Source organism: Oncorhynchus kisutch, unplaced genomic scaffold, assembly GCF_002021735.2.
Source record: "Oncorhynchus kisutch isolate 150728-3 unplaced genomic scaffold, Okis_V2 scaffold740, whole genome shotgun sequence".
NCBI lineage: Eukaryota > Metazoa > Chordata > Actinopteri > Salmoniformes > Salmonidae > Oncorhynchus > Oncorhynchus kisutch.
Window position 1 is genome coordinate 46051 of NW_022262685.1, and position 12552 is coordinate 58602.

At 46.7% G+C, this 12552-nt stretch overlaps 1 protein-coding gene across 6 annotated transcripts in view; it reads right to left on the reverse strand.

Annotated features, from left to right (window-relative positions):
- LOC109876600 (phosphorylase b kinase regulatory subunit alpha, liver isoform-like) overlaps positions 1-12552 on the reverse strand; it is a 50389-nt gene that overhangs the window by 32512 nt on the left and 5325 nt on the right. For 5 of the 6 annotated variants that reach the window (XM_031816070.1, XM_031816068.1, XM_031816065.1 and 2 more), the window contains exons 3-10: positions 6311-6469; positions 5238-5285; positions 4896-5064; positions 4541-4623; positions 2865-2945; positions 2120-2218; positions 1353-1499; positions 819-872 (exon numbers count right to left, since the gene is read on the reverse strand). In XM_031816070.1, coding sequence (XP_031671930.1) covers positions 819-872; positions 1353-1499; positions 2120-2218; positions 2865-2945; positions 4541-4623; positions 4896-5064; positions 5238-5285; positions 6311-6469 — 840 coding nt within the window. The remainder of the gene's footprint in view (positions 1-818; positions 873-1352; positions 1500-2119; positions 2219-2864; positions 2946-4540; positions 4624-4895; positions 5065-5237; positions 5286-6310; positions 6470-12552) is intronic. The other variant, XM_031816067.1, reaches the window with a different exon arrangement.

Genomic DNA, 12552 nt, shown 5'->3' on the forward strand with positions numbered 1-12552 from the left:
AAGTGCAAGGAGATGAACTTCACAGGGTGGTGAAAGTGCAAGGAGATGAACTTCACAGGGTGGTGAAAGTGCAAGGAGATGAACTTCACAGGGTGGTGAAAGTGCAAGGAGATGAACTTCACAGGGTGGTGAAAGTGCACGGTGATGAACTTCACAGGGTGGTGAAAGTGCAAGGAGATGAACTTCACAGGGTGGTGAAAGTGCAAGGAGATGAACTTCACAGGGTGGTGAAAGTGCAAGGAGATGAACTTCACAGGGTGGTGAAAGTGCAAGGAGATGAACTTCACAGGGTGGTGAAAGTGCAAGGAGATGAACTTCACAGGGTGGTGAAAGTGCAAGGAGATGAACTTCACAGGGTGGTGAAAGTGCAAGGAGATGAACTTCACAGGGTGGTGAAAGTGCAAGGAGATGAACTTCACAGGGTGGTGAAAGTGCAAGGAGATGAACTTCACAGGGTGGTGAAAGTGCAAGGAGATGAACTTCACAGGGTGGTGAAAGTGCAAGGAGATGAACTTCACAGGGTGGTGAAAGTGCACGGTGATGAACTTCACAGGGTGGTGAAAGTGCACGGTGATGAACTTGATGCTCCTTTCCGATAAATATCCAGGGTCTTATTCTGGTGACATGGTCGATGCTTGGTTGCCGTTTTGACAAATAACAATATTTTCACTCTTAATCAATAATAATGTCATCATGTAGACGAGCCTACACACACTGTATCTGCCAGCTGTTGGCTACAGCGCAGATACAAGACCATTGGATGAAAATCTAGTGTATTTCACACTGTAAGGAGAAAAACATAGAAATCTGTACATTACCTCTCTTGGGCATCTGTATCCATCTCTGATGAAACGGCAGCAGCCATAGCGTCCCTGGGGAAGGGAACGGAGTCCTTTAGATACGTCATTCTAGAGCACCATGAAGCCTAGCCAATGGAGGTTTCTCATTGACATCCTTTCACCGTCCCGGACTAGGTTTAATCTGAGTCTGGGAATCAACTAGCCCATATAGTGTGTCTGTGGTCCAGTCTAGACAGGATCCTATCTACCTGTATCTTGGACATGATCTCACTGTATCTGTGGTCCAGTCTAGCTAGACAGGATCCTATCTACCTGTAGCCTGGACATGATCTCACTGTATCTGTGGTCCAGTCTAGACAGGATCATATCTACCTGTATCTTGGATATGATCACATTGTATTTGTGGTCCAGTCTAGACAGGATCCTATCTACCTGTAGCCTGGACATGATCTCACTGTATCTGTGGTCCAGCCTAGACATGATCCTATCTACCTGTATCTTGGATATGATCTCATTGTATCTGTGGTCCAGTCTAGACAGGATCCTATCTACCTGTAGCCTGGATATGATCTCAGTCTTAGTGATGGTGACCAGGTCTGCATCCTCCACAGCGAAGGCAGGGAAGGAGATGATTGACAGGAGACCAGCATCGATCTCTTTAGAGGTGGAGGCTCGTGGCAGCATGGAGCACAGGATAGCCTGGAGAGGTCAAATACAAACGGGTCAGTTTCTGACAGATGGCGTCATTCTGACACCACCGTGTTGCCAGGAGACATCAGTTGTGCTATCTGACGTAAGACAATGGTCAGTTTCATACATATAATTTTAAGGTTTATAAAATAATCTGCTTAAACCAGACTGAACACTGCCCTCACCAGGCTAGAGAAGATTAAACCAGACTGGACACTGCCCTCACCAGGCTAGAGAAGATTAAACCAGACTGGACACTGCCCGCACCAGGCTAGAGAAGAATAAACAGACTGGACACTGCCCTCACCAGGCTAGAGAAGATTAAACCAGACTGGACACTGCCCTCACCAGGCTAGAGAAGATTAAACCAGACTGGACACTGCCCGCACCAGGCTAGAGAAGAATAAACAGACTGGACACTGCCCTCACCAGGCTAGAGAAGATTAAACCAGACTGGACACTGCCCTCACCAGGCTAGAGAAGATTAAACCAGACTGGACACTGCCCTCACCAGGCTAGAGAAAATTAAACCAGACTGGACACTGCCCTCACCAGGCTAGAGAAGATTAAACCAGACTGGACACTGCCCTCACCAGGCTAGATAAGATAGGACATGTTTATCACAGTACCTGGCAGTGCTCCACCTCGTCCGGCAAAACGTGAATGACAGATTTGGGTCCTCCATGAGCCCCAAAGAGGTCCAGCTCATCAATGGCCTCCAATGCAGCCTGAACATAAAACCCAACACGTTGTTGTGTTAGGAGTCTAGATATAGTAGCTGTGTTGCGATAAGAGGACTGTTATGAGTTTAGATATAGTAGCTGTGTTGTGATAAGAGGACTGTTAGGAGTTTAGATATAGTAGCTGTGTTGTGATAAGAGGACTGGTATGAGTTTAGATATAGTAGCTGTGTTGCGATAAGAGGACTGGTATGAGTTTAGATATAGTAGCTGTGTTGCGATAAGAGGACTGTTAGGAGTTTAGATATAGTAGCTGCGATAAGAGGACTGTTATGAGTTTAGATATAGTAGCTGTGTTGTGATAAGAGGACTGTTATGAGTTTAGATATAGTAGCTGTGTTGCAATAAGAGGACTGGTATGAGTTTAGATATAGTAGCTGTGTTGTGATAAGAGGACTGTTATGAGTTTAGATATAGTAGCTGTGTTGTGATAAGAGGACTGTTATGAGTTTAGATATGGTAGCTGTATTGTGATAAGAGGACTGTTATGAGTTTAGATATGGTAGCTGTGTTGTGATAAGAGGACTGTTATGAGTCTAGATATGGTAGTTAAGATACGATTGGAGACGTAAAAGGAGACAATGTATTATCATTGTTACATATAGGACAAGCATTACATCTAAAGTGTCAGTACCTTGGCCATCCCCACAGAGCTGGCGTTCAGTTCTGGGATCCCCTGATTGGTCTTGTCCCCTCGCTCCCACATCCCATAATCCTGCACAGAGAGAGAGAGAGAGAGAGACCCAGCTACCATGACAACCAGGTTTAAATTCATACTATTTGAAGACCTTAATTTGAACCTAAATATAATTTTATTTGACCTAATCCAATATATACTGTATATACAGTATATTCTATATATTTACACAAATAGTAATCAGTAGGACGTATGTACTCTGTTTTAACTTCTCACGTCTCAGAAACAAACAGCGCTGACTGGGAGATTCTGGACTATCTGCTTATTCTGGTTGGTGAAGTCGCTAACTAAGACACATTATCCTGGATGGGAAACGTATTCTGGTTGGTGAAGTCGCTAACTAAGACAAATTATCCTGGATGGGAAACGTATTCTGGTTAGTGAAGTCGCTAACTAAGACACATTATCCTGGATGGGAAACGTATTCTGGTTAGTGAAGTCGCTAACCAAGACACATTCTCCTGGATGGGAAACGTATTCTGGTTAGTGAAGTCGCTAACCAAGACACATTATCCTGGATGGGAAACGTATTCTGGTTAGTGAAGTCGCTAACTAAGACACATTATCCTGGATGGGAAACGTATTCTGGTTAGTGAAGTCGCTAACTAAGACACATTCTCCTGGATGGGAAACGTATTCTGGTTAGTGAAGTCGCTAACCAAGACACATTATCCTGGATGGGAAACGTATTCTGGTTGGTGAAGTCGCTTAACCAAGACACATTATCCTGGATGGGAAACGTATTCTGGTTAGTGAAGTTGCTAACCAAGACACATTATCCTGGATGGGAAACGTATTCTGGTTAGTGAAGTTGCTAACCAAGACACATTATCCTGGATGGGAAACGTATTCTGGTTAGTGAAGTCGCTAACTAAGACACATTATCCTGGATGGGAAACGTATTCTGGTTAGTGAAGTCGCTAACCAAGACAGATTCTCCTGGATGGGAAACGTATTCTGGTTAGTGAAGTCGCTAACTAAGACACATTATCCTGGATGGGAAACGTATTCTGGTTGGTGAAGTCGCTAACTAAGACAAATTATCCTGGATGAGAAACGTATTCTGGTTGGTGAAGTCGCTAACTAAGACAAATTATCCTGGATGAGAAACGTATTCTGGTTGGTGAAGTCGCTAACTAAGACAAATTATCCTGGATGAGAAACGTATTCTGGTTCGTGAAGTTGCTAACTAAGACACATTATCCTGGATGGGAATCGTATTCTGGTTAGTGAAGTCGCTAACCAAGACACATTATCCTGGATGGGAAACGTATTCTGGCTAGTGAAGTCGCTAACCAAGACACATTATCCTGGATGGGAAACGTATTCTGGTTAGTGAAGTCGCTAACTAAGACACATTATCCTGGATGGGAAACGTATTCTGGTTAGTGAAGTCGCTAACTAAGACACATTCCGCTAACTAAGACACATGTTCCTTATAGCGCGACACTTCTATAGTCTCCACTACCTCTACTGATATTCCTATTGATCTTCAGTATAGTATTGCTTCTCTCTCCATTACCGTTCAGACTTCTATTACTTCCTGCTAAGTCGTATGCTAGTGAGGTTAGAAGAATAGAGCCTCGCTCAAACAGACCTTGAACATTACCTACCGCAACTTTATAAGCAGCCTCAATGTAGAAGACCAGGTTCTGGATAAAAGCCACTTCATGCAGGGTTGATATGATACGAAGACCTGGAGAAGACCAGACAGTGATAAAGAACAACGCCGCCGGTATACAGTCAAGTTATTTCACAATGACATGATCCATCACACACACACACACACACACACACAGACACACACACAGACACACACGCACACCGACACACACACACACACACAGACACACACGCACACACACACCGACACACACACCGACACCGACACACACACACACCGACACACACACACCGACACACACACACCGACACACACACACCGACACACACACACACACACGGTACCTGAGGCAGTCATCTGAGCCAAAACCAGCAGGTACAGAGAGGTGGCATCAACCTGCAGGTGTCCCCACTGATCGTCCCCCACCACGGTAGCACAGGTGGGGGTGTGGTACTTGGCGTGCAGACAGTCCTTGGGGCTCTGGGTGTGTTTAAACTTCTCCACCTTGGCCACCTGTAGTCAGACACACTGACATGCTCAGAAAAGGCTATTACACAGCCAGACCAAGGGAGAAACAACATTCAGAAATGCTCCCACAGTGTAGTGCATTGTTGCCCTTATGCCATATACTAGTGACTGTGTCGTTACATGGTAGAAGGAATGGGACAGTAACCACGGTAACCCACCTGGCGCATCATACACTGGAGCAGCCCTTGCATCAGCTTGACAACACTCTGTAGAATAATACAAGTATAGATATTTACCACACCTTACAGGGATCGGTAACTCCTGCTTTCCCAAGTTTATCTATTCAGGACTGAAATATGCCAATCTCTGCCTGTGGCCTACAACATAGATCATAGGACAACATGCATGGAACACACTAACATGTTTCAGTAAAGGAATGTCTTGTTACGACACAGTGTGGTCATGAGGTCGGGTCCTTGCAGTCAAGGAATATTCAGACCCCCTTTCCAACACAGATCACACAGTACAGTAAGTATGGAGGACACAACACAGATCACACAGTACAGTAAGTATGGAACACACAACACAGATCACACAGTACAGTAAGTATGGAACACACAACACAGATCACACAGTACAGTAAGTATGGAGGACACAACACAGATCACACAGTACAGTAAGTATGGGACACACAACACGGATCACACAGTACAGTAAGTATGGAGGACACAACACAGATCACACAGTACAGTAAGTATGGAGGACACAACACAGATCACACAGTACAGTAAGTATGGGGGACACAACACAGATCACACAGTACAGTAAGTATGGGACACACAACACAGATCACACAGTACAGTAAGTATGGAACACACAACACAGATCACACAGTACAGTAAGTATGGAACACACAACACAGATCACACAGTACAGTAAGTATGGAACACACAACACAGATCACACAGTACAGTAAGTATGGAACACACAACACAGATCACACAGTACAGTAAGTATGGAGGACACAACACAGATCACACAGTACAGTAAGTATGGAACACACAACACAGATCACACAGTACAGTAAGTATGGAACACACAACACAGATCACACAGTACAGTAAGTATGGGGGACACAACACAGATCACACAGTACAGTAAGTATGGAACACACAACACAGATCACACAGTACAGTAAGTATGGGGGACACAACACAGATCACACAGTACAGTAAGTATGGGGGACACAACACTATTTTGACATGCTGTGAGATGGGAGCCAGCCAGTCACCTGCTCCAGTTCGTAGGCCTTGGCCTTGTCCTCATCCCGGTCAGCGTTCTTCCTGTAGGCCATCCCCAGACCCCACACCGCCAGGATGCTGTAGACATTGTCACGCACCCAGGCATCTGGCAGCTGGACACTGCAGGGCAACAGGCCTGTTACTGGGTTCTGGAGACACACACACACAGGTTAGACAGGCAGGTTAGACAGGCAGGTAGATTGATATCTATCTAAGTCTGGGCTCTGGCTGGGCCACTCAAGGACATTCACAGACTTGTCCCGAAGCCACTACTGTACGTTGTCTTGGCTTTGTACTTAGGGTCGTTGTCCTGTTGCAAGGTGAACCCTCAACCCAGTCTGAGGTCATGAGAGCTCTGGAGCAGGTTTCCATCAAGAATCTCTCTGTACTTTGCTCTGTTCATCTTTCCCTCGATCCCTGCCGCTGAAAAACATCCCCACAGCATGATGCTGCCACGACGCTTCACCGGAGGGATGGTGCCAGGTGTCCTCCAGACGTGACTCTTGGCATTCAGGCCAGAGAGTTAAATCTTGGTTTCATCAAATAAAATAAAATTGTATGTCACATGTGGCAAATACAACAGGTGTAGACTATACAGTGAAATGATGACTTACAAGCCCTTAACCAACGATATTTTAAGAAGAATAAAAACAAAATAAGTGTTAAGTAAAAAATAGATAAGTAAAAAAATAATAATAATAAGTAACAAATAATTAAACAGCAGCAGTAGAATAACAAGCAAGGCTTATACAGGGGGTACCAGTACAGAGTTAATGTGGAGGCTATATACAGGGGGTACCAGTACAGAGTCAATGTGGAGGCTATATACAGGGGGTACCAGTACAGAGTCAATGTGGAGGCTATATACAGGGGGTACCAGTACAGAGTCAATGTGGAGGCTATATACAGGGGGTACCAGTACAGAGTCAATGTGGAGGCTATATACAGGGGGTACCAGTACAGAGTCAATGTGGAGGCTATATACAGGGGGTACCAGTACAGAGTCAATGTGGAGGCTATATACAGGGGGAACCGGTACAGAGTCAATGTGGAGGCTATATACAGGGGGAACCGGTACAGAGTCAATGTGGAGGCTATATACAGGGGGTACCAGTACAGAGTCAATGTGGAGGCTATATACAGGGGGAACCGGTACAGAGTCAATGTGGAGGCTATATACAGGGGGTACTGGTACAGAGTCAATGTGGAGGCTATATACAGGGGGTACCGGTACAGAGTCAATGTGGAGGCTATATACAGGGGGTACTGGTACAGAGTCAATGTGGAGGCTATATACAGGGGGTACCGGTACAGAGTCAATGTGGAGGCTATATACAGGGGGAACCGGTACAGAGTTAATGTGGAGGCTATATACAGGGGGTACCAGTACAGAGTCAATGTGGAGGCTATATACAGGGGGAACCGGTACAGAGTCAATGTGGAGGCTATATACAGGGGGTACCAGTACAGAGTCAATGTGGAGGCTATATACAGGGGGAACCAGTACAGAGTCAATGTGGAGGCTATATACAGGGGGTACCAGTACAGAGTCAATGTGGAGGCTATATACAGGGGGTACCAGTACAGAGTCAATGTGGAGGCTATATACAGGGGGTACCGGTACAGAGTCAATGTGGAGGCTATATACAGGGGGTACCAGTACAGAGTCAATGTGGAGGCTTTATACAGGGGGTACCGGTACAGAGTCAATGTGGAGGCTATATACAGGGGGTACCAGTACAGAGTTAATGTGGAGGCTATATACAGGGGGTACCAGTACAGAGTCAATGTGGAGGCTTTATACAGGGGGTACCGGTACAGAGTCAATGTGGAGGCTATATACAGGGGGTACCGGTACAGAGTCAATGTGGAGACTATATACAGGGGGTACCGCTACAGAGTCAATGTGGAGGCTATATACAGGGGGTACCGGTACAGAGTCAATGTGGAGGCTATATACAGGGGGTACCGGTACAGAGTCAATGTGGAGGCTATATACAGGGGGTACCGGTACAGAGTCAATGTGGAGGCTATATACAGGGGGAACCGGTACAGAGTTAATGTGGAGGCTATATACAGGGGGTACCAGTACAGAGTCAATGTGGAGGCTATATACAGGGGGAACCGGTACAGAGTCAATGTGGAGGCTATATACGGAGGGTACCAGTACAGAGTCAATGCTGAGGCTATATACAGGGGAACCAGTACCAGAGTCAAGTGTTGGAGGGCTATTACAGGGGTACCAGTCAGATCAATGTGCGAGGCTATATACAGGGTACCAGTACAGAGTCAATGTGGAGGCTATATACAGGGTCGGTTACAGAAGTTCAATGTGGAGGCTATATACAGGGTACAGTACAAGTCAATGTGGAGGCTTATACAGGAACTGTACCCGGTACAGGTCAATGTGGGGCTAGTATACAGGGGTTCCAGTACAGAGTAATGGGGAGCTATATCAGGAGGTACCAGTACAGGAATCAATGTGGAGGCTTTATACAGGGGGTACCGGTACAAGTCAATGTGGAGGCTATATACAGATGGACTCGGTACCGTACAGGTCAATGTGGAGGCTATATACAAGGGGTACCGTACAGAGTCAATGTGGAGGCTATATACAGGGGGTACCAGTACAGAGTCAATGTGGAGGTAATACAGGGGGTACCGGTACAGAGTCAATGTGGAAGTGCTATATACAGGGTGTGGTGTACCGTACAGAGTCAATGTGCAGGCTATATACAGGGGGGTACCAAGTACAGAGTCAATTGTGGAGGCTATATAACAGGGGGGTGGGGGTATACAGGGCGTCCGGTACAGAGTCAATGTGGAGGCTATATACAGGGGGTACCGGTACAGAGTCAATGTGGAGGCTATATACAGGGGTACCGTACAAGTCATGGAGTTAACAGGGGGTACAGACGTATGGAGGCTATATACAGGGGGTACCGGGTACAGAGTCAATGTGGAGGCTATATACAGGGGGGTACTGGTACAGAGTCAATGTGGAGGCTATATACAGGGGGTACGGTACAGAGTCAATGTGGAGGCTATATACAGGGGGTACTGGTACAGAGTCAATGTGGAGGCTATATACAGGGGGGTACCGGTACAGAGGTCAATGTGGAGGCTATAATACAGGGGGTTACCGGTACAGAGTCAATGTGGAGGCTATAATACAGGGGGTACCGCCGTACAGAGTCAATGTGGAGGCTATAGACAGGGGGTACGGTACAGATGTCAATGTGGGGGCTAATATACAGGGGGTACCAGTACAGAGTTAATGTTGGAGGCTATATACAGGGCGGTACCAGTACAGAGTCAATGTGGAGGCTTTATACAGGGGTACCGGTACAGAGTCAATGTGGAGGCTATATACAGGGCGGTACCGGATACAGAGTCAATGTGGAGACTATACACAGGGGGTACCGCTACAGAGTCAATGTGGAGGCCTTATATACAGGGGGTACCGGTACAGAGTCAATGTGGAGGCTATATACAAGGGGGTACCGGTACAAGAGTCAATGGGAGGCTTATATACAGGGGGTACCGGCTACAGAGTCAATGTGGAGGCCTAATTATACTAGGGCAAGGTACCGGTACAGAGTCAAATGTGGAGGCTATATACAGGGGTACCAGTACAGAGTCATGTGGAGGCTATATACAGGGGGTACCAGTACAGAGTCAATGTGGAGGCTAATACAGGGGGTACCAGTACAGAGTCAATGTGGAGGCTATATACAGGGTGGTTACGGTACAGAGTCAGTGTGGAGGCTATATACAGGGGGTACTGGTACAGAGTCAATGTGGAGGCTATATAAGGGGGTACCGGTACAGAGTCATGTGGAGGCTATATACAGGGGGTACTGGTACAGAGTCAATGTGGAGGCTATATACAGGGGGTACCGGTACAGAGTCAATGTGGAGGCTATATTACAGGGGGTTACCGGTACAGAGTTCAATGTGGGGCTATATACAGGGGGTACCGGTACAGAGTCAATGTGGAGGCTATATACAGGGGGTACCGGTACAGAGTCAATGTGGAGGCTATATACAGGGGGTACCGGTACAGAGTCAATGTGGAGGCTATATACAGGGGGTACCAGTACAGAGATCCATGTGGAGGCTATATACAGGGGTACCTCAGAGTCAATGTGGAGGCTATATACAGGGGTTACCAGTACAGAGTCAATTGGAGGCTATATACAGGGGGTACTGGTACAGAGTCAATGTGGAGGCTCCATACAGGGGGTACTGGTACAGAGTCAATTGTGGGAGGCTATTACAAGGGGGGTACCAGTACAGAGTCAATGTGGAGGCTATATACAGGGTTACCAGTACAGAGTCAATGTGGAGGCTATATACAGGGGGTACCAGTACAGAGTCAATGTGGAGGCTATATACAGGGGGTACCAGTACAGAGTCAATGTGGAGGCTATATACAGGGGGGTACCAGTACAGAGTCAATGTGTGAGGCTATATACAGGGGTACCGGTACAGAGTTAATGTGAGGTTTATACAGGGGGTACCAGTACAGAGTTAATGTGGAGGCTATATACAGGGGGTACTGGTACAGAGTTAATGTGGAGGCTATATACAGGGGGTACCAGTACAGAGTTAATGTGGAGGCTATATACAGGGGGTACCAGTACAGAGTCAATGTGGAGGCTATATACAGGGGGTACCGGTAACAGAGTTAATGTGGAGGCTATATACAGGGGGTACTGGTACAGAGTTAATGTGGAGGCTATATACAGGGGGTACCAGTACAGAGTCAATGTGGAGGCTATATACAGGGGGTACCAGTACAGAGTTAATGTGGAGGCTATATACAGGGGGTACCAGTACAGAGTTAATGTGGAGGCTATATACAGGGGGTACTGGTACAGAGTCAATGTGGAGGCTATATACAGGGGGTACCAGTACAGAGTCAATGTGGAGGCTATATACAGGGGGGTACCAGTACAGAGTTAATGTGGAGGCTATATACAGGGGTACTGGTACAGAGTCAATGTGGAGGCTATATACAGGGGGTACTGGTACAGAGTCAATGTGGAGGCTATATACAGGGGGTACTGGTACAGAGTTAATGTGGAGGCTATATACAGGGGGTACTGGTACCGAGTCAGTGTGGAGGCTATATACAGGGGGTACCAGTACAGAGTCAATGTGGAGGCTATATACAGGGGGTACCCGTACAGAGTCAATGTGGAGGCTATATACAGGGGGTACTGGTACAGAGTCAATGTGGAGGCTATATACAGGGGGTACCAGTACAGAGTCAATGTGGAGGCTTTATACAGGGGGTACCAGTACAGAGTCAATGTGGAGGCTTTATACAGGGGGTACCAGTACAGAGTTAATGTGGAGGCTATATACAGGGGGTACCAGTACAGAGTCAATGTGGAGGCTTTATACAGGGGGTACCAGTACAGAGTTAATGTGGAGGCTATATACAGGGGGTACCAGTACAGAGTCAATGTGGAGGCTATATACAGGGGGTACCAGTACAGAGTCAATGTGGAGGCTTTATACAGGGGGTACCAGTACAGAGTTAATGTGGAGGCTATATACAGGGGGTACCAGTACAGAGTCAATGTGGAGGCTTTATACAGGGGGTACCAGTACAGAGTTAATGTGGAGGCTATATACAGGGGGTACCCGTACAGAGTCAATGTGGAGGCTTTATACAGGGGGTACCAGTACAGAGTTAATGTGGAGGCTATATACAGGGGGTACCAGTACAGAGTCAATGTGGAGGCTTTATACAGGGGGTACCCGTACAGAGTCAATGTGGAGGCTATATACAGGGGGTACCAGTACAGAGTTAATGTGGAGGCTATATACAGGGGGTACCAGTACAGAGTCAATGTGGAGGCTTTATACAGGGGGTACCCGTACAGAGTCAATGTGGAGGCTATATACAGGGGGTACCAGTACAGAGTTAATGTGGAGGCTATATACAGGGGGTACCAGTACAGAGTCAATGTGGAGGCTTTATACAGGGGGTACCCGTACAGAGTCAATGTGGAGGCTATATACAGGGGGTACCAGTACAGAGTCAATGTGGAGGCTATATACAGGGGGTACCAGTACAGAGTTAATGTGGGGGCTATATACAGGGGGTACCAGTACAGAGTTAATGTGGAGGCTATATACAGGGGGTACCAGTACAGAGTCAATGTGGAGGCTTTATACAGGGGGTACCAGTACAGAGTCAATGTGGAGGCTATATACA